Below are 22,830 nucleotides of genomic sequence, written 5' to 3'. Positions count from 1 at the left end.
TGTGCATTTCCATATAACTTGCAATCAGCTTAAAATCACCTCTTCCCCCCTGCCCAAAAATGTGTGCTAGAATTGGGGCAACTGGGTGGCTGAGTGGGTTAAAACCTCTGCCTTCGGCTCAGGTCATGATCCCAGGGTCCTGAGATAGAGCCCCACTTTGGGCTCTCTGCTCAGCAGGGACCCTGCTTCCCCCTCTCTATCTGCCTGTCTCTCTACCTACTTGTGATCTCTGTCAAATAAGTAAATAAATAAAATCTTTTTTTAAAAAAATGTATGCTAGAATTTTGATTGGAATTCCTTTGTTGAGGAGAATGAACATCCTTACTATACTGATTTTTCTAACCCCTGTAAGTGGTCTCTCTGTTTATTTGGTCTTTAATTTCTCTCAATAATGTTTTATAGTTTTCTGTGTAAAGATCTTATACATCTTGTGTTAGAATTATTCTTAGGTATCTGGTGGAGGTTTTTCGATGTTGTAAATGGTGTTATTTTTCAAAGTTATTTCCTTATTATTGCTTGTATTAAAACATAATTTTAAGGTTGCCTGGGTGGCTCAGCAGGTTAAGCGGCTGCCTTTGGCTCAGGTCATGATCCTAGGGTCCTGGGACCAAGTCCCACATCTGGCTCCCTGCTCAACAGGGAACCTGCTTCTCCTTCTGCCTGCCACTCCCCCTGCTTTTGCACATGCTCTCTCTGAGTTAAAAACAAATAAAATATTTAAAATAAAATAAAGCAACCTAATTTTATATACTGAAAAGGGTAGGGCACCTGGGTGGCTCAGTTGGTTATGCAACTGCCTTCAGCTCAGGTCATGATCCCAGAGTCCCTGTATCAAGTTCCACATCAGGCTCCCAGCTCCACGGGGAGTCTGCTTCTCCCTCTGACCTTTTCCCCTTTCATGCTCTCTCTCTCAAATAAATAAAATCTTTTTTTTTTTTTTAAAGATTTATTTATTTATTTATTTATTTGACAGAGAGACACAAATGGAGAGAGGGAACAGAAGCAGGGGGAGTGGGAGAGGGAGAAGCAGGTTTCCCTCTGAGCAGGGACCTCCGATACGGGACTCGATCCCAGGACCCTGGGATCATGACCTGAGTTGAAGGCAGACACTTAATGACTGAGCCACCCAGGGGCCCCTCAAATAAATAAAATCTTAAAAAAAAAGTGTAAGTTTTTAATTATAAGATTTTATGAGGTTTAAAGTATATAACTTTATATATCATTTCATATTCTTTTTTTTTTAAAGATTTTATTTATTTATTTGACAGAGATCACAAGTAGGCAGAGAGGCAGGCAGAGAGAGAGAGGAGGAAGCAGGCTCCCCGCTGAGCAGAGAGCCCGATGCGGGACTCAATCCCAGGACCCTGAGATCATGACCTGAGCCAAAGGCAGTAGCTTAACCCACCGAGCCACCCAGGCGCCCTATCATTTCATTTCATATTCTAATATTCAAATTATTATGAGAATATAGGGGACATTAAGAGAAGTAAATTGGCAGGGGGCACCTAGGTGGGTCAGTTAGGTAAGACTTTGGCTCAGGTCCTGGGATCAACCCCTGCATCAGGCTCCCTGCTCAGCAGGGAAACTGCTTCTCCCACTTCTCTCTGCTCGTGCTTTCTCTTGCTATCGCTATCACTATTTCTCTCTCTCTCTTTCAGATAAGTAAAATTTTTAACAAAAAAAAAAAAAAAGAAAAAAATCAGAAAGAAAAGAAAATTTGAAATAAATCTAAGATTTGTATTGGTGAAGATTTCAAAAGGATATCAGGAGGAGTCTGTTCCTGAATTGTGTGAATTCTCTGTTGGTTGCTTGAGAGAGATGGCCCAGGGCTTGTTTTCTTTCTCAGCTAAAATGATTGGGGCTTGGAATGTTAGGATGCTTTTTTTCTACTTCAGATACTCTGAGGCCTCTCCAAGCCAGCCCACATTTGGGAGCACACAGGCAAATGTACAAGAGTTGAGACCAGAGTGAGTGGGAATTTCACTCAGTCCTTCAATGTTAACTGTTTTTAAACTAACATTCTAAAACTCACTGAGAATGAAGCAGTAAATCCATCCACCATCAGGCATTGCAAATATCGTGAAGTGATGATGACACTGTTTCCTTAAATTCACAGTTGGCTTTTTTTTTCCCCCAGGTCTATAAAGGAGAATTTCAGCTCCCTGAATTTCTTAAAGAAAAACCTCAGGTACTGTATCTGCTTCTGTTCTTAATGTGATAGATGGGCTCTTGTGTCAGAGGGATCTTTTTAAAGAGTACTGTGCTGGTGGTAAAAATTGGCCTCCAGTAACTGTTGGTTTTAATTTGAGAGAGGTCAGTGTCAGTGTCTTAATTTGAGAGAGCTCAGTGTCAGTGTCTTCCAGAATTAAGGAACTACTTTATCAATAACTAAAATCTGATTGCTGGAGGTGTATAAACCATACAGTATTCCACATATAAGAAGCCTGGCAGGCAGGCTCCAAGATGGAGGAGGAATAGGAGACCTAAATGTCATCTGGTCCCAAGAATTCAGCTAGAGAGTTATCAAGCCATTCTGAACACCTACGAACACAACAGGAGATATAAGAAAAGAATAGCAGCAACTCTATGAACAGAAAAATGACCACTTTCTGGAAGTCACAGTCTATCCCTTCATTGTATTTAACTTGTGTGTGTATGAGTGTGTGTGTGTGTGTGTGTGTATGTGTGATATATATGTTTTTTTTTCTTTAAAATTTTGGGATGCAGATTCTTTTAACAGACCAAAATATACCCTAAATCTAGTGTATGGCTTTGTTCTGTTAACCTGACTGATCATATTCTCCCCCTTTTTAAAATCTTTCTTTTTTTTTAATCAACATCTTATCAATTCCTTTTTAAAAATTTTTTCTAATTTTCATTTTTACAGTCCTATTCCACCCTTCATTGTATTTACCCTTATTTTTCTATATATGTAAGTTTTCCTTTATTTAAAATTTTGGAGGCAGTTTCTTCTAACAGACCAAAATAATTCAAAAGCTAATGGGTGGCTCTGTCCTATTGACCAGCCAGACTTTTTTTTTTTTTTTTTTTTTTTAAATCCCCTGGTTCCAGATCTCTTCTGATTTGTTTAGTTTATATTTTTCTAGGGTCACTGTTACCCTTGTAGCATTTTGTTCTCTTGTTCATCTATTTTTCTCTGGAGAAAATGACAAAAGGAAAAACTCACCTCAGGGGAAAAAAAACAGTATTGACTGCCGAGGATCTAATCAACATGGACATTAATAAAATGTCGGAACTAGAGTTCAGAGTAATGATTATAAAGATACTAGTTGGGCTTGAAAAAAGCATAGAAGATACTAGAGAATCCCTTCCTGGATAAATAAAACTAACCAAGTCGAAATAAAAAAGGCTATTAATGAGGTACAATAAAAAAATGGAGGCTCCAACTGCTAGGATAAATGAGGCAGAAAAGAGAATTAGTGATATAGAAGACCAAATGATGGAGAATAAAGAAGCTGAGAAAAAGAGAGATAAACAACTATTGGATCACAAGGAGAGAATTAGAGAGATAAGTGATACCATAAAGTGAAACAATATTAGAATCGGGAAGAAGAGAGGGGGCAGAAGATATATTAGAGCAAATTATAGCAAAGAACCTCCCTAATTTGGGGAAGGAAACAGCCATCAAAATCCAAGAGGCACAGAGAATCCCTTCAAAATGAATAAAAAAGGTCAATACCCCAACATATATTAGTGCAACTTACAAATCTCAGAGACAGAGAAAATCCTGAAAGTAGTTTGGGACAAGGGGTTTGAAATCTACAAGAGGAGAAGCATTAGATTGGCAGCAGACCTATCCACAAAGACCTGACAGGCCAGAAAGGACTGGCATGATATATTCAAGGTAGTAAATGAGAGGAACATGTAGCTAAAACTACTATATCCAGCCAGGCTGTCATTGAAAATAGAAGGAGAGATAAAAAGCTTCCAGGACAAACAGAAACTAAAAGAGTTTGTGATCACCAAACCAGCCCTATAAGAAATACTGAAAGTGGTCCTCTATGCAAAGAGAAAGCCCAAAAGTAACATAGACCAGGAAGAAACAGAGACAATATACCGTAACAGTCACCTTACAGGCAATACAGGGTACATATCTTTCAATAATTACTCTGAATTTAAATGGGCTAAATGCCCCAAGACACAGGATATCAGATTGGATAAAAGAGCAAGACCCATCATTGCACTTCTGCAAGAGGCTCATTTTAGACCCAAAGACACCTCCAGATTTAAAATGAGGGGGTTGAATACCATTTATCATAGTAATGGCCATAAAAAGAAAGCTGGGGTGGCAGTCAAATTAGATTTTAAACCAAACACTGTAATAAGAGACAAGGAAGGACACTATATCATACTTAAAGGTTCTATCCAACAGGAAGATCTAACAGTTGTAAATATTTATGCACCTAACATGGGAGCAGCCAATTATATAAGCCAATTAATAACAAAGAAACACATCAATAATAATACAATAATAGTAGGGACTTTAATACCCCCCCCCTCACTGAAATGGACAGATCATCTAAGCAAAAGATTAACAAGGAAATAAGGGCTTTGAATGACACGCTGGACCAGATGAACTTAACAGATACATTAAGAATATTCCATCCCAAAGCAACAGAAAACATATTCCTCTCTAGTGCACATGGAACATTCTCCAGAACAGATCACATCCTGGGTCACAAATCAGGTCTCAACTGATACCAAAAGATGGGGATCATTCCCTGCATATTTTCAGATCACAGTGCTTCAGAACTAGAATTCAGTCACAAAAGGAAAGTTAGAAAGAACTCAAATAGGTGGAGGTTAAAGAGCATCCTACTAAAAAATGAATGGCTCAACCAGGAAATTAAAGAATTTTTAAAATTCATGGAAACAAATGAAAATGAAAACACAACAGTTCAAAGTCTTTGGGATCAGCAAAGGTGGTCCTGAGAGGAAGGAATATAGCAATACAAGCCTTTCTCAAGAAACAAGAAAGGTCTCAAGTACAAAACCTAACCCTACACCTAAAGGAGCTGGAGAAAGCATAGCAAAGAAAGCCGAAACCCAGCAGGGGAAGAGAAATAATAAAGATCAGAGTAGAAATCAATGAAATAGGAACCAAAAGAACAGTAGAACAGATTAATGAAACTAGATTAATGAAACTAACTAATGAAACTAGATTAATGAAACTAATGAGCTGGTTCTTTGAAAGGATTAATAAAATTGATAAACCCCTGGACAGACTTATCAAAAAGAAAAGAGAAATGACCCAAATTATTAAAATCATGAATGAAAGAGGAGAGATCACAACCAACACTAAGAAATGCAAACAATTATGAGAACATATTATGAGCAAGTGTACACCAGCAAATTTGACAATCTGGAAGAATTGTATGCATTCCTAGAGACATATAAACGACCAAAACTGAACCAGGAAAAACAGACCCATAACCAATAAGGAGATTGAAACAGTCATCAAAAATCTCCCAAGAAACAAGAGCCCAGGGCCAGACGGCTTCCCAGGGAATTCTACCAAACATTTAAAGAAGAATTAATACCTATTCCTGAGAAGGAAAACCTTTAAACTCATTTTGAGGCCAGCATTATCTTGATCTCAAAACCGGACAAAGACTCCATAAAAAAGGAGAATTACAGACCAATATCCCTGATAACATGGTTGCAAAAATTGTCACCAAAATACTAGCTAATAGGATCCAACAGCACATTAATAGGATTATTCACCACAACCAAGTGGGATTTATTCCTGAGCTGCAAGGTTGGTTCAGCATCTGCAAATCAATCAGTGTCATACACTACATTAATAAAAGAAAGAACAAGAACCATATGATACTCTCAATAGATGCTGAAAAAGCATTTGAGTACACCATCCTTTCTTGATCAAAACTCTTCACAGTGTAGGGATAGAGGGTACATACCTCAATATCATCAAAGCCATCTTTAAGAAGCCACAGCAAATGTCATTCTCAAACTGAGAGCTTTCCCCTAAGGTCAGGAAGACCAAAGGAATGTCCACTATCACCACTGCTATTCTATATTGTGCTAGACGACCTAGCCTCAGCAATCAGACAACAAAAAGAAATTAAAGGCCTCTGAATCAGCAAAGAAGAAGCCAAATTCTCACTCTTTGCAAATGATATGCTACTTTACGTGGAAAACCCAAAAGACTCCATCCCAAACTGCTAGAACTCATACAGGAATTCAGTATGGATATAAAATCAATGCACAGAAATCAGTTTCATTTCTCTACACCAAGAATAAGACAGAAGAATAAGAAATTAAGGAGCCAGTCCCATTTACAGTTGCACCCAAAACCATAAGATACTTAAGAATAAATCTAACAAAAGAGACAAAGGATCTGTACTCAGAAATCTATAGAATACTCATGAAAGAAATTGAGGAAGGCACAAAGAAATGGAAAAACGTTCCATGCTCATGGTTTGGAAGAACAAATATTGTTAAAATGTCTATACTGCTGACAGCAACCTACATATTAATGCAATCCCTATCAAAATACTTTTGATTTTTTTCACATAAATGAAACAAATAATCCTAAAATTTGTATGGAACCAGAAAAGACCCCAAACAGCCAGAAGAAGATTGAAAAAGAAAAGGAAAGCTGGCAACATCACAATTCCGGACTTCAAGCTGTATTACAAAGCTGTAATCATCAAGATAGTATAGTATAGGCACAAAAATAGATGCATAGATCAATGGAACAGAATAAAGAGCCCAGAAATGGACCCTCAACTCTATGGTCAACTAATCTTCAACAAAGCAGGGAAGAATGTTCAATGGAAAAAAGGTTTCTTTACCAAATGGTGTTGGGAATATTGGACAGCCACATGCAGAAGACTGAAACTGGACCATTTCTTATACCACACACAAAAATGGACTCAAAATGGATGAAAGACCTCAATGTGAGACCGGAAGCCATCAGAATCCTTGAGGAGAACACAAGCAGCAACCTCTTCAACCTATCACAGCAACTTCTTCCTAGAAACATTGCCAAAGGCAAGGGAACCAAGGGCAAAATGAAATATGGGTACTTATCAAGATAAAAAGCTTTTGCACAGCAAAGAGAACAGTTGACAGAACCAAAAGACAACCAACAGAATGGGAGGAGATATTTGCAAATGACATATCAGATAAAGGGCTAGTATCCAAAATCTATAAAGAGCTTATCAAATTCAAATAATCAAATAATCTAAGAAATGGGCAGAAGATACTAACAGACATTTCTGCAAAGAAGACATCCAGATGGCCAACAGACGCATGGAAAAGTGCTCCACATCACTTGGCATCAGGGAGATACAAATCAAAACCTCAGTGAGATATCACCTCACACCAGTCAGAATGGCTAAAATTAACAAGTCAGAAAATTACAGATCTTGGCGAAGATGCGGAGAAAGGGGAACCCACCTACACTGTTGGTGAGAATGCAAGCTTGTGTAGCCACTATGGAAAATAGTATGGAGGTTCCTCAAAATGTTGAAAATAGAGCAACCCTACGACCCAGCAATCATACTACTGGGAATTTGCTATCAGTAATTGGCTTGTAAATAGGAAATGAAGACTCAGCACTGAACTTGGTTTCTAAAATCATTCCAGATAAGGATTGGTGAGGGAGTCATACCTCCTCACAGACTCTGTGAGGTCGTGTTGCCTGAAGCGAGCCTGAACTGAGTGGGCTGGGCCCTGTAGGAAAAGCTGCATCTCACACCGGGGTTGAAGGCTCTGTCTTCTCAGATCCTTGTCCAATAACAGTCAGCCATTAGTAGTTGATATTAGTATTACTTGAGAATTTCATACTACTTCCAAGGCATATTCTTATTAGCGTATGTTCAATTTTAATCCTCCCATTCATTCATTTATTCAACAAATGTTTACTCAATTTTGGTCATGGGTGAGAAGTTGGAATGAGTCCTCAAGAGTCAGAGAGAAAAAAGGTCTTTTTAAGGAACTTCCGATCTCCCTTGAAGACTGATCAATTTTTACAGACAAGGGGGCCCTGGGCCCGGAGCCTGGGCTAGGCGTGATGCCCCCAAAACCTGGATGGAGTCATGAATAAGCCATCAGTCACTTGTAGGGTGTGGCAATTTGAGCCAGAGAATAATCCAAGAGGCAAGTCTTGAAGGAATGTCAGATCCAAAGACTGTTTTGCATAATAAGTTTTGAAGGAATCAAGAAAGGAAATTTGAGTCTAAAATTAAAGGGATACCTCTGCTTCACAGCATACACAAAAATCATAACCAGGCCAATTATAAACCTAAAAGTTAAAGGCAAAATAATAAAGTTTTTAGGAGACCACAAAGGAGAATATCTTCATGACCTTAAAAGGGAAGGATTTCTTAGATCATAGAAAACACTAATTGTTAATTTTAAAATGGATAATTTGGCGCCACTAAAATTGATAATATTTACTTATTAGAAAGCATCATAAAGAGTATAAAAGTATACCTAAAGTGGGATAAAATAATTTGAAACAAAGGATTCATTTGTAGACTATAGAGGATTTCTACAAATCTATCAGAAAAAAAATTGCACAAAAGCCTTACTAGGACTTTAAGCCCCTTACTATGGTTAGTTTAATGCATCCCACACGCAAATACTTAGAAAAAGGCTGTAACAGACTTTTATTTAACTTATAATAAATTAGAAAATTGAAACTCAAAGAACCCTCAGGTTTGGTATAGCTAAAGTGGCTCACAGAACTCAGCGAAGTGCCGTATTTTTTTTTTTTTTAAAGATTTTATTTATTTATTTTACAGAGAGAGATCACAAGTAGACAGAGAAGCAGGCAGAGAGAGGGAGGGAAGCAGGCTCCCCGCTGAGCAGAGAGCCCGATGTGGGACTCGATCCCAGGACCCTGGGATCATGACCTGAGCCGAAGGCAGCGGCTTAACCCACTGAGCCACCCAGGCACCCCGAAGTGCCGTATTTACAGTTTTATTATAAAGGACACAAATCAAGATCAGCCAAATGAAGAGACAGGGCTATGAGGTTCTCAGACACAAAGCTGTGCCCATTCCCAACGAATCAGGGTACTTCTCCCCCTCAGCAGCACATCTGTGCCTTCACTGAACTGCAGCATCCGTAGTTTTTTATTGGGATCTAATCACATAGACATGATTGATTGAATCATTGACCATGTAGTTGAAGTCATTCCCGGTCATCCGCTACCCCAAGGCTGGGCTGACTCAGTCCCAAGTCTCTAACCACAGGTGTGATCTTTGTGTGACCAGCCTCCATCCTGAGTTATCTCATTTTGTAGCTTAAACTCAAGTATGATCCAAGCAGCTCCTGAATAATGAAGATATTCCCTTTACCCGGGAAAATCCAAGAATTTAGAGTCTCCCTACCAGGAACTAGAGACAGGCCAGTCAGGTTCTTTATTATATAGTTGTAGCAGACTGAGTTCATTGGAAAATCTGTGATCAGAGGTGACAGGCTATCCCTGATATTTCCAAGGTCTTTTAAAATATCGTTTGCTTCCTTTGACAGACTGAGGAAGTGGAGTAGCAGAGCCAGGAACCTCTTCCATACATGAGGTGAGAGTTGGGGGACATTCTTTGGTCTTTGGGTTTCCCTGCTTAAGCTCTCTTAGGAGGCAGTATGGCTGGAGTGGAGAACACAGCTCTGGAGTCCGTTGGCCGAGTTGGAATCTGGGCTCTGTGGCATTGAACAAATGGCTTCTCTGTGTCTTAGCTTCCTCATCTGCAAAACGAGGACAATATTAGTAAGAGAGTAGTAGTAAGAATTGAGCATAATAATGTCTACAAAAAACTTGGCACCTAGTAAGCACTCAAACAGTGTTAGTTTTTATTTTTAATATGAGGAGGAGTATAAGATACTAAGATATTTTAGCTGAAAGAAATCTGGAGACCATTAATCCCAATAACCTGTTTGCAGATAAGGAAACTGAGCGGGTTATTTGTCAAAGTGACATCACGGGAAGGTGAAAGCTTCTTCCACCACCCTGTGCTGCTTCTGCGCATGCTGGATGTGCAAATGTTTTTGCAGTAGTATTTTTGGAAATTGGTCAAGTCTGTGCTTGCTGGTTTTAATGTACAATGAGATCTTATGTTGGTAACCTATATTGTCTCTTGTAGGTGGGGGCTACAGTTGGGCTAGGCCAGCCATACCTATCAGTCCCCTTTATATCTGAGTATCATCAGGTACATGTCCAGGGACACCAGCCAATTAGTGGAAAAGCTGGTTTCTGAACCCAGACCTCCTAACATTGCTTCTCAGAGCTCATGCCCCTTTCCCACACGTCCTTAAGATTCTGTTTTGTTCTGAATGATGTGGTAATGTCTTAGATCATTTGGAACTTGAAAAAATTTTTTTAAAAACTGTTTTTTTTCTTATAGTTTTGCTTGCTGTTTTATTTTATTTTATATAATAACAATGTATTGACTGCATACTCTGTTCAAGGCATAGAATATCAAGCATTTTATATATGTAATATATAAATGCCATATACATGGGTGCCTGGGTGGCTCAGTCATTAAGTGTCTGCCTTTGGCTCAGGTCATAATTTCGGGGTCCCGGGATTGAACCCCACATCGGGCTCCCTGCTCTGTGGGAGGTCTGCATCTCCCTCTCCTGCTCCCCCTGCTTATGTTCCCTCTCTTGCTGTGTCTCTAGGTCAAATAAAGAAATAAAATCTTTTTTTTGAATGACATATTATATGACACACTATGTAATATATAATATTATATTCATATATGTACATATATGAGTGAATTCTTTCAAGGTTCAAACCACTCTGGCAAGTAGGTGGTATTATCCCTGTTGTACTGATGAGAAAATGAAGACTGAATGATTTGAGTAAGATTTTTATGACTTGCTGGGTTAGTGGATAATAGAATGAAAAAGCACATGAACACGGCTATGCCATGTCAAGATCATGGAAGACTCTGAACTAATAATAATAGGTTTCAGGATTTATGACTACCTTTTTGCTAAGGAGGAAATGCTAGGTGCTAGACACACACTCTGTAGACGTATGCAGCAGCAGTAATCACACCTCTTATAGATAACTTCCGTCCATGAAATGCACACACAGGGACCCGCGTATCAAATACTTTACAAGATGGAATATAGTGTCCATGCACTCGGCCTTTGAGTTGCCTCGACAGCATCACTGCACCTCCATATGCTTGTTGCAGCCTGTAGGGGCCACCTGCGGCGAGAGAAGGACTGGGAAGAAGCAAGGAAGGCGACAGAGCATCTCCGGGAGGACAGTGCCTCTGAGGCAGCTGCTCTCGGAACCGGCTGCCCTCCTCCCTGTCTGCCTGGCAGATGCCGGGACCCCAGCTGGGAAGGAGGCAGCGTGGTGCGGGGAGAACAAAGTGTGACTCCGCGCTTGTAACCGAGCTCTGTTTGTCTGCCCCAGGGAAGACTGCCGCCTTTCAACAGGAGGGAGATTTCTAGGACTGGCTGTCCCCCGTTGAGATGAGCAGAGCGCGGCCCGCATCTCCCGCTCACTTGCCAGCCTCCTTCTACTGAGAGCGTGCGCTGCCCGTGCTCATCTGGGCCTTCCCGAGTGATCTGCTTCCCGGTGCGGCGCTCCTGATCCCCATGGCGCGCACGGCTGCTGCATAGGAAGCCCAGAGGGAGCATGTGCTTTCTGCTGAAACTGCTCTGGTCCTCCTCTTTTCTGACCAGATTCCAAACTTGTTTTAAGGGGAGGGTTTTAAATGGAATTCTCTAAGCAAAACTGGGCAGTTTCATCTTGGGATAGGTTATCTGTACATGTTCTAATGTTTTGTAGAACACTTCCTGTTTAAATGTATTGATGTGGATAATATTAAATATCTTAATTATTTAAATAATTCATTGTATTGTTTTTGAGAAGTTGAGGAATTACCGTATACATTTACAACTTAATGACTTTTGTATTTTATTTTTCAAAATAAAAGCTTTAAATGTGCAAAGCATTCTGGTGGTTTACATGTTTTCATTACTGTGACTTCAGAGAAGCAGTAAGACCTTATCAGATGGTGACTGATAAACCGGAGTTTCTTCAGTTGGCTCTATTGTAGATAATTCCTTCTCTGCATCATAGCTTCAATTAAGTTTTTTTATTTTAATCCCGATGTAGTTAACACACAGTGTTATATTAGCTTCAGGTGTACAGTATGGCGATTCGGTACTTCCTACGATGCCCAGTGCTCATCGCAAGGGCTCTCCTTGATCTCTGTCACAGTTCACCCATCCCCCACCTCCGCCTCTCTCCCCTCCGGTAACCATCAGTTTGTTCTCTAGAGTTAAGAGTCTGTTTTTTGGTTTGTTGCTCTTTTTTTTCTTCATTCATTCGTTTGTTTCTTAAATTCCACACAGGAGTGGAATTACGTGGTATTTGTCTTTCTCTGACTTTGCTTAGCATTCTGCTCTCTAGCTCCATCCATGTTGTTGCAAATGGCAGGAGATCATTTTTTATAGCCAAGTAATATTCCATTGTTAGTGTGTGTGTGCCACATCTTCCTTATCCATTCATCAGTTAATGGATACTTGGACTATTTCCATAATTTGGCTATTGTAAAGAATGCTGCTGTAAACATTTGGGTGCATGTATCCTTTTGAATTCGTGTTTTTGTATTCTTTGGGTACATACCCAGTAGTGTAATTATTGGGTTCATACTATTTTTTTTAACTATTTTTATTAACTTTTAATGTATTATTTGCCCCAGGGGTACAGGTCTTTGAATCACCGGGCTTACACATTCTACAGCACTCATCATAGCACATACCCTCCCCAATGCCATAACCCAGCCACCCTCTCCATAACCCCCCACCCACCGGCAACCCTCAGTTTGTTTTGTGAGATTAAGAGTCTTATGATTTGTCTCCCTCCGGATCCCATCTTGTTTCATTTTTTTCCTTTCCCTACCCCCACAACCCCTCTCCCTGCCTCTCAAATTCCTCATATCAGAGAAATAATATGATAGTTGTCTTTCTCTGATTGACTTATTTCACTCAGCATAATACCCTCCAGTTCCAGCGATGCTGTTGCAAATGGCAAGATTTCATTTCTTTTGATGGCTGCATAGTATTCCTGTGTGTGTGTGTGTGTGTGTGTGTGTGTGTGTGTGTATCAGATCTTCTTTATTGGGCTCATACTATTTTTAACTTTTTGAGGAACCTCCATACTGTTTCCCGCAGTAGCTGCACCAGTTTGCGTTCCGACCAACAGTGTACAAGGGTTCCTTTTCCTTTTCCTCCACATCCTCCCCAACACTTGTCATTTCTTGTGTTTTTTATTTTAGCTGTTCTGACAGGTGTGAGGTGAGATCTCATTGTGGTTTTATTTTGCATTCCCCTGATGATGTGTGGTGTTAAGCATCTTTTCACTTACCAGTTCACTATCTGTATGTCTTTGGAGAAATGTCTGTTCGTGTCTCCTGCCCATTTTTTTTCCTCCTGCCCATTTTAATTGAATTATTTGTTTTTTGGGTGTTGAGTTGTATCAGTTCTTTATATATTTTGGATACTAACCCTTTGTCAGATATGTCATTTGCAAATACCTGTTCCCATTCTGAGGTTGCCTTTTAGATTCATTGTTTTCTTTGCTGTGCAGAAGTTTTTTATTTTGATGAAGTCCCAATAGTTTATTTTTGCTTTTATTTCCCTTGCTTCATGAGACATATCTTGAAAAATGTTACAACTAATGTCAGAGAAATTCCTGCCTGTGTTCTCTTCTAGGGTTTTTATGGTTTCGGGTCTCACATTTAGGTCTTTTTTTTTTTTTCCACATTTAGGTCTTTAATGCATTTTGAGTTTATTTTTGTGTATTGTGTAAGAAAGTGACTCAGTTTCATTCTTTTGCACGTGGCACGTTTTCCCAGCACCACTTATTGAAGAGACTTTTTCCCATTGATGCAATTCTTTCCTCCTTTGTTGAAGATTGACATGCATCTTAACATCTTAAGATTTGGCTGTAATTTATTTCATAAAGACTTGCTATCATCCATTTGTCTCAAATCTTGTTCTGTTTCATGCCTACATATTACATTTAAGGACAAGTTTCTGTTCCCAGCTGTTTCCTGGAAGTCATTGTTCTACAATACAGAATGACCAGATAATAATAGTAATTTCTATTTATTGAGTGTCTTCTTATGTGTGTGAGGCACCAAACAAGATGTTTTATGTGTTTTCTTATACCTGGCCTTAGAATTCTGCATCCTCTGGTCTTACCCTTCAGCAAATAATATTTTCTACCTAGTCACTCAAGCCAGAAACCCAAGAGTCTTTTCTTCCCCTTTTTTCCCCATGTACAAGATCTTTGATTCTACCTTTAAAATATTTCTTGAGGGGCACCTGGGTGGCTCAGTGGGTTGAGCCTCTGTGTTTGGCTTGGGTCGTGATCTTAGCTGTCCTGGGATTGAGCCCTGCATCAGGCTCTCTGCTCAGTGGGGAGCCTACTCCCTGCCCCCCCCGTCTCTCTGCCTATTTGTGATCTCTGTCGAATAAATGAATAAAATAAATAATAATAATAAATAAAAATAAAATGAATAAAATCTTAAAAATATCTGTGTGTGTGTGTGTGTGTGTATATATATATATATATATATATATATATATATATATATATTTCTTGAAGCCATCTATTTCACTTCAGCTCCACTGCCCCCACTGTAACGTAAGACAGTACCATCTGTTACCAGACTGTTGCTGTAGAGAGCCTCCTAGATAATATCCCCTCCCTACTCTCCCCCCCAATTGTTTAGCACGCAGCAGAGTAATAGTTTTACAATGCGCATATAGTTACCTTCCCCCTTACCCTCTCTCTCAGAATAGAATCCATGTTAACTGCCATGACCCAGAGACCACCCTTCTCTCTGCCTCCCCCACCTCACCCCTTATGTTCTAGGGTTCTTTGCATCTCCTGGAAACACACCAAACTTTTCCTGCCTTTGCACATACTATTCCTCTCTCTGGAATGTTCTTCCCTTTGCTCTTTGCCTCAGGCCTCCTTCGCAGGTCTGGTCTCCATAAATTCCATTTCCTCAGAGAGACTTTTCCTGGCCCCTTGAACTAAAAAGTAGATGCCCTTCCTGCCTCTCTTCTTCACGGTATCACCTTATCAGACTTTGCAGTTTTTAATCTGTTGACTTTTTTTTTTTTTTTTTTTAATTTATCAGTCTCCTGTACTGAGAAGATAGAGACTGTATCTTTTCTTGTCCCTTTGTGTATCTCTGACACCTAGCAAAGTGCCTGGCACATTCCAGGAACCCAGGAAAATACTTGGTAAATTATCAATTCTCCCAGAAACCTCTGGCATGTCATTTTACAGATGAGAAAACAGGCTCAGCTGGATCAATCCCTTAGACAAGGCCCCTCAGGCAGTGCCATCATGGTGAGCAGCACTTCAGTCCAAGCCTGACTTCAACATCCCTCTTTCCAGTCCACTTGCCCAGGCCTCTCCCCTTCAGTTGGAAATGAATACTGCTGCCGTATCAATCCTTTGTTCAAAGCCTTCTTTGATTCTCTGCCGCCTAACACATTGCCACTAAACCATCCTGCCTCCACAATGTGACCTCACCACTTCCTCGTGTACGGTACGCCTCCTGCCTTCACTCCTTGCTTCTTCCAGATGCCCAGAAACCCGCTCCCCTCCACCTGGGAAATCCCAGCCTCGTGAAGTTCTCCGCTGTATTCAGTGCCGTTTTCTCCTATACAACTGCTGCAGCCTCCCAATAGTAACAAAGTCCGCTTCAGCTCAATGTAATCATGATTTGTTTACTACCTGTGTTATTCTTACATCATTAACTTTGTAGGGAGGAGGTCACACACTCCTCTAGAGCCTATCTGGGAGAGGAGGACTTTTTTTTTTTTTTCAGATTTTATTTGTTTATTTGACAGACAGAGATCACAAGTAGGCAGAGAGGCAGGCAGAGAGGAGGGGTGGGGAAAGCAGGCTCCCTGCTGAGCAGAGAGCTCTGCGCTGAAGGGCTTGAAGGGCTCGATCCCAGAACCCTGAGACCCAAGCCAAAGGCAGAGGCTTAACCCATTGAGCCACTTAGGCGCCCCAAAATGGTTTTGTTTTTTTAAACCATAACGTAGCCTGTCTCCAGGACTGGCCCCAAAGGAGACTGGATTTGTATTCCCTACACCTGCCCACCCTAGAGATTCTGGTGTTACCGGTGGGCATGCATGGGAAAAGGGCAGAGAACCACGGCACAAAATGGCTGACTGGGGGGAAAAAGGAAACTACAGCGTAACTGGCCTGAAGAAACAGATGCTTTGCTATTTCCATCCGTGCTGACATTCCTTCTTTCACAAAGCTTGCTTTCTTTCTGGCCCAAGCACATTTCTTTTACACCCTATGAAGAAAAGTGTTTGTTTCCTGTTGACCTCCTCAATCACATGTATGAAGATGATCGTCTATGAGATGTTGTGATTTGGTGAAATCAAATGGCGCTCCTGTTAACCAGATGAAAGATGGTTGGAGTAAAATTTAAAAGGAGGTAACAAGAAGGGACCAGGTAGACATATGCCCTCTGACTATCCGAGAACTTCCCGGAGCCAGCCTAGCCATTGGCCACAGCAAGTGAACCCACAAGGCCAGAGAGAGGCTGGTGTCCTTGGAGGCCACAGGAAGAGCTTGGAGAGAGCATCAGCCATGAAAATCATTGAATTTAAAAATGAGAGGAAAAAAAAAGAACCCTCAGTAATCCCTTAATCAAGTAATCCATCTAGTAATATTTAATCAAGAACTTGCTATGGTCCAGGCCCTGCGCTAACCATTTTATATGTTTAAAATAATTTAATTCTCACAATTACCATCTGAAGTATGTACTATGATGACCTCCATTTTACAAACATTGGCTTGGGGGTAAAGCAAGGAGTACAGCTAGTGACAGTCAGGATTCAAACATAGGCACCCTGGCTGCGGAGCCAACACCTTAACCACTACCCTGCATCTCGATAATCTTTATACTAGAATAGAAGCTTACCATTAGCATTGATTGCAACTGTTTAAGTACCTCCCTTGTACTTACTTAGTAATTTGCTGGGTATAGTTGGGTGGTGTGCCAGAAAGTACAGGCAGAGGACTGCCTTTAGGAATTTATGGTCTTGGTAAAAATCAAGGAAAATGCCCATAAAACAATTATTTCAGCTTCTAACAAAATTTATGTAGTATCATCTACCAAAACCTGGCTAGTCGGTGATATATAAGTAATGGTCTAGGCAAGATTCCATTTAGTGTTACAGCCAAATCTGTATTTCTAGAGGAACTGTAGATCATGGAGCTGTCTGGTCTTTCCTCCAGAGGTCCGTATTTTCAGCATTGAGTTCCCTTTCCTGCTCGTCACTACCCACTGCCATCTTCCGCAGAGACTCTAGGTCTTTGTGTGAAGCAAAGCGCTCCCTTCTTAGTTATTCTGAATTGGGCAAAAGAGGTAAGTTTTATTCATTTTGTGTTGAAATCCTAACAAAGCTGTTCATATTTGAGTATTGGGCTCTGTGTGTGTGTGTGTGTGTGTGTGTGAGAGAGTGAGAGTAGTTTTGTTACAGATAAAAATAAATGACTTTGATTCTTCCTTTGGAGCTAATTATTACTGAAGATCCAAAATTGAATCATTTTCACAATAAAACCACTATTTTTGTTCTTATGTGTTATAAAAATGGCTTTAAGGCCTTACCTGAGAAAGCCTAAAATGCCCCCTACTGGTCGAACATGGAATGACTGCTGAACGTAGGAAAAAGTTTTCGAGCTGAAAAAAAAGGAAATACTTCTCGCATGTGCGCAAAGCTTTCTGTAAGAAACTTTCATTACAGTAGTTTATGGAAATAAAAAAGCTTAAGAAATCTAGCAAAAGGGCGTGCTGGTTAAATGAATCGTGGTATATCCACATAATAGAACTGAGCTAATAAATATAGAAAAAGATTTAATAACATGGAAAAACGCTCATGTTACATTAAGTGAAAACTTGAGATCACAAAGCTCTTTATTATAATCCCATTTTTATTACTTAAAGGATAGGTAGGAAACTAAATAGAATAGCTAAATTGGTAAACTCAAAGGATGTGTTCCAAAATATTAAGTGTTATGTCTTGTGGTGGAATTGTGGAGATGCTTGTTTTTGTCTTTCTGCTTAACTCAGTTTTCCAAACATGCTATGATCAACATGAATTATTTTTGTAAAAAAAGTAAACAATGAATTATTATTACATTCTTAGATATCATTAGTTTATGAAAAAGAGACATGGAAATTATTTACAGGAAAGGTTTCAGAACATCAGTGGAATGGATAGCTTCATGTGATGCCATTTCAATAGTGATTTATTTCAGTCTACATATTTTCCGAGAATGTCACCATCTCTAAATACTATTTTGAGGCCTCCATATCCTGGGAGAAGAACTTTATCTCCCAACTTTCAGGCTAATTGGTTGAATCTCTCCACATTTTCCTTTAGAGCCCGATCAACAGCTACTACTGTTGCCTACAATACTTTCTTTGAGATTTTTCTGGAAGCAAATGCTTTTTTTTGGTTACAGTTCTGGCTGCACTCCTTGCAACTAAACTTAAAGAGGGTAAGAAAACTTTCTCAATGGCTGTCCTGCAGTGACTGGCTGCCACAGTGCCTACTCTGCTCTCATGCTGCCAAGAAACCCCCAAACAAGGAGAAACGCCCAAACAATACTTTTTTTAAAGAAATAAGAGACCAAACCGCCTAATCCTACAGGTAAAAAAGAAACAGAAAATTGGGGTCTTGAGTAGTATTGCAACTTAGCCCAAACTACACATCTAGTTAGGCTTAACAGTGACTTTCATTTCATTCGTTTTCTAGTAAGTCTCATTTATCCAGCCTTCAGATGATTAGTTAGGAATATTAATAAACTGAAGACATGGCTATTTGTTGTTCTTTGCAAATAAATAACTGAGACTTGAATCAGAAATGAAGCAGGCTATCAGCCATTTGGATGTTTGGACGGAGCACATTTGAAAAGATCACAATGCATTTGGATGCATTTATTTAACTTACATGGGGCTGGCAAGTTAGAGCCAGTGAGGCAAGACTGGCCACATGTGCTGTGTATGTCTTGTCTGTGGCTGCTTTCTCCCTACAGCTGCAGGCTGAGTAGAGACAAACTATACGGTCTGCCAAGATGAAAATATTCCTCTGTGTCCCTTAATAGAAAAAATACACAAACCCCTGCTCTTAGAGATTATTTTAATCCTATCCTGCCTCAGGATATTTAAATATTTCATTACACCTTAATGTCTCTAGCCAACCAAAGGGGCTCTCGGCCAGCAATTCCAAGAAATGTCAGAACAAACATCAGAGCCAAACCCAACAAAGTCTCTGAGCGGGTTGGGATGCCTAGGAAGACAAAGAATGTAGAATGGAGGAGAGGCCCCCAAAAAAGGCAACAGCAGGAGACAGGGTGCGTTTTCTCAGGTGCAGGGTTGTGTTTCCCCTAAATTCTTCTTCTACTTGCTAGAATCATATGGAGGTCATAGATATTTAAGCTGGGAAGTGCTTAACCCTGAAATGATAGACCAGAGAAAATGCCACACGAAGTGGGCATGAGGTGGGAGAACTGGGGACGTGGCTCCATTACGTTCACCCACTGGATTTAACCAAAACGCTTCCAGAGGTGACTGGAACCAGCCTCACTTAGAGACATAAGATACAAGAAAGTAACATGCAGTAGTAGGTAGGACAATGACGGACCCTCAAACCACATTCATGAAACACCATTTTCATGGAATTCTAGATGTTATTTTTACATTTGTTGCATGTTATTTTTGTTTTAATTATAACTAATAAGTGAAAATATAAACAACATTCATCAAAAGCCTATACGTAAAGAGCTTGGGATGAGAGTCCTTCAGGGCCCATGTCATCTTGCACGGTGAAGATGTCCACGGTCACCAGTGTGAACCCAAAACCAAAGAGCATTCCCTTAGTGTTCACTCCTAGGACTTCTTACAGCTTGACGGGAGCTCCTTCCCACCAGCCCAGAGTGATGGCATTCTGGAATTCCCTACCTCTTTGATATTAATAACAGCAATACTAATACTAATATAATATATATAATATAATATAAACCCTATGTACTAATAATACCAATAAAATACAAGAGGAAAAATTATATGGCGATAATAATTTGAATGTGATCACCGCACATATTTCTTTTGGCATTCATCTATTGAGTTCCTGTGTGATGTGCATTGTACCGGACCTTGAGAGATATAGTAAGACAATAAAACAGATGCCTCCACTCTGCTTTTTGACATCCAGGAAGGTATAAACCAGGAAGTCTGCGACAGCCACAGCAAAAAGGAAAAGTTTCAACTCCTCCACATTTGAGCTTGCCTCCCAAAAGGGAAAGAATCATGGCCTCCAAATCAGTGTTCACTTTCCCTCTCCACATGTCAACTGCACTGATCTTCTTGGTGAAAATTAGGTCATGTGTGGAATCCAGGATACAAGGTACTCTGGGAAAAGTAGCTTTTAGATTTCAAGCTTCTACCATTTAGTGAGGCACACTTGAGAGGGACCAGAAAAGCAGTAAGAGAGCCAGAGTGAACATTGGTCACATCTTCCAAGCAGATGATAGGAAGAGAAGTCCAGGCGAAGGAATAGAGGTGGGTAATGAATGGGGTACACCAGAGGATGGGGGAGCGCTGAGCTGGATTGAGAGCAAGTGGGCCATTAGCCAAGGTTTTGTGCCTTGGGAAGCTGTTGGCAAACAAGACTATTGGCCTTGTTTCTCAAGGCTGGGAGAGCAAGGGAAAGTCAACCTTCTAACTCCCTCCTCTCAGTCATGGTATTTCTCCCTTCGTGTACAATGGATAAGAAACAAGGAGTTGAGCGAGAATTGGGGGAAATAAGAGGATGGAAACATTTGGTGGGAAGATGCTGAGTCAGGTTTTGAACAGATTCAGTCTGAATTGCCCTTAGGGACATCCAGTTAGAGATGTGAAGCAGTTTTATGTAAGATAAGGATATGAAGTTCAGGAGAAACAACTGGGTTGGAAATTTAAATTTGAGGAACTTTAACATATAGATGGTGGTTGAAACCATGGGAGTGGAGAGAATCACCTTGAGAGTGTATGTAAAACAAGAAAGAAGAAAGCCAAGTGCTAATTCCAGGATGCAACAGCTCTGAAGAGGTGAAGGGTGAATGAACCATACAAAGGAGATGGGAAAGAGAGAGGAGAGACGGAAGAGGCTCATGAAATTCAAAGGAGGAAGAAGGAGTTTTAAGAGAGAAACTGGCCAACAGGGGCATGCGTCAGAGAGTTCAAGAAGGACAGATCGTTGGGCTTGGCGATTAGGCCACTCTGATCTTGGGGACAGCAGTTTCAGTGAGGGTGAGAAGTCTACCTCGTGATGGGAATAAGGAAGTGGAGGAAGCAGCGAGGACTCTTGTCAGGATACTGGCTACGAAGAGACGGAGAAAGGTGTGCAGCCTAGAGAAGGATGCAGTGCTGAAGAAGAATTTGTATTTATTATGCTGGGAGAAGCTGGCACATAAATATAGCCTGTAGCAAAAGAAACGATCTAGAAGAAGAGACTGAAAATTCAGGAGAAAAAAGGGCTACCGGATGGAGCAAGTGCAATCCTGGAAAAGTCAGAGCCTGCTTTGGAGACTAAGCCTCAAACCCAGAGAAGAGGGTTAACGCGCAAGGGAGATGGTAGGAAGTGCAGGGAGTTCTTTAGGCCTGATAGCCTCATTGCGCTATACAGTAAAAGCCAGACTGCCATTCGCTGGAAGGAGGAGCGATTTCCTGGGGTGCAGAGGGATCTTGGAGAGAATAATCAGACTGGAAACAGAAGAGGAAGCTGACTTAGATATTGACTGGTTTTACTGTGGTAAGCCTTTTGCCACTCATACAAATAGTCAATCACTGTACACCAGAAACCAGTATAATGTTCTATGTCAATTACATCTCAATTTTTTAAAAAAGCGAGAGCTGACTAGAAGAGACCATGGACAGATGGCCCCGTGGCACTGTTAATCATGCATTTATAGGGCACCAGCTCACATGGGGATGGCACTCACCCAGAAGCAGAGCGTGGAAGGCTGACGGGTTAATCTGGTGGACTCTGTCAGGTGCTGGAAGGGGAACACACAAAGGCATTCCAGGGAGATGCTTAGATACACAGGCTCTGGGTAGGCCAGGGGAGAAGATAAAACGTCAGGCTCCCAGCTCAGCGGGGAGCCTGCTTGAGATTCTCCTTCGCCCCTGCCCCGCCCCCCATTCTCTCTCTCTCTAAAATAAATAGATCTTGAAAAAAATAAAGTCTAAAAACAGCTAAAATTAAACTGCATTGCTTAGAGATGTAGACGAGAGTGGTCAAGCCTGGAAAACAAGGAGAGGGCTGTCAGAAAAGTGAGGATGATGGTGACCTCTGGGAGAACGGAAGTGACCTCTGGGAGAACCGAGGTGACCTCTGGGAGAACCGAGGTGATCCTCCGGAGGGAGGCCCCTGGAGCATGTGGGGGCCGGCGGTGTCCGGCTCTCGACGGAGCTTCTGCTTTACACTCGCTCTTCACTATACACATACGGTTTTGCGTTTTTGCGTCGTGATCCCCAGGAAAGAGAAGGCGGCACGGACTGATCCCGCATTTAGGAGGGGGCAGGGGGGTCCGGGGCGAGTCCGGACAGGACCGCGCTCGGCGCGCGGCGCTCCCGGAGCCGGACCGGGCGCGCAGGCTCCGTGGGGAAGCAGGCCTCGAGCTCGCGTTCGGCGCGTCTCCCCGGGAGACACGGGCAGGAGCGGCGGTCGCTCGCGTCGGGCTTGCCGCGTGGTTTGCCCTCGGAGACGTGACCCCGGGGT

General features: G+C 41.1%; 1 protein-coding gene and 1 long non-coding RNA gene across 7 annotated transcripts in view; one reads left to right on the top strand and one right to left on the bottom strand.

Moving 5' to 3' along the window:
- TPST1 (tyrosylprotein sulfotransferase 1) overlaps positions 1-11,966 on the top strand; it is a 115,357-nt gene extending 103,391 nt beyond the window's left edge. For 2 of the 5 annotated variants that reach the window (XM_032327354.1, XM_032327355.1), the window contains exons 4-6: positions 2,138-2,188; positions 9,526-9,572; positions 11,423-11,966. In XM_032327354.1, the coding sequence (XP_032183245.1) occupies positions 2,138-2,188; positions 9,526-9,543 (69 nt within the window). In that variant the 3' untranslated portion in view covers positions 9,544-9,572; positions 11,423-11,966. Of the gene's footprint in view, positions 1-2,137; positions 2,189-9,525; positions 9,573-10,133; positions 10,279-11,062 lie in introns of those variants that run through there. The other 3 variants (XM_032327358.1, XM_032327356.1, XM_032327359.1) reach the window with 3 other exon arrangements.
- A 4,105-nt stretch (positions 11,967-16,071) lies between these two features.
- Positions 16,072-20,078, bottom strand: LOC116581282. Of its 2 annotated transcripts, none has more exons than XR_004281984.1 (2): positions 17,676-20,078; positions 16,072-17,414 (listed from the first exon to the last, which is right to left on the bottom strand). It is a non-coding gene; the product is annotated as an uncharacterized LOC116581282 (long non-coding RNA). The 2 variants fall into 2 exon arrangements; XR_004281985.1 differs by having other exon boundaries at positions 16,072-16,452.
- Between the last annotated feature and the right edge of the window lie 2,752 nt (positions 20,079-22,830).

The sequence above is a fragment of the Mustela erminea genome, chromosome 20 (genome assembly GCF_009829155.1).
Source record: "Mustela erminea isolate mMusErm1 chromosome 20, mMusErm1.Pri, whole genome shotgun sequence".
NCBI lineage: Eukaryota > Metazoa > Chordata > Mammalia > Carnivora > Mustelidae > Mustela > Mustela erminea.
This window is presented reverse-complemented; position numbering and strand designations above follow the sequence as displayed.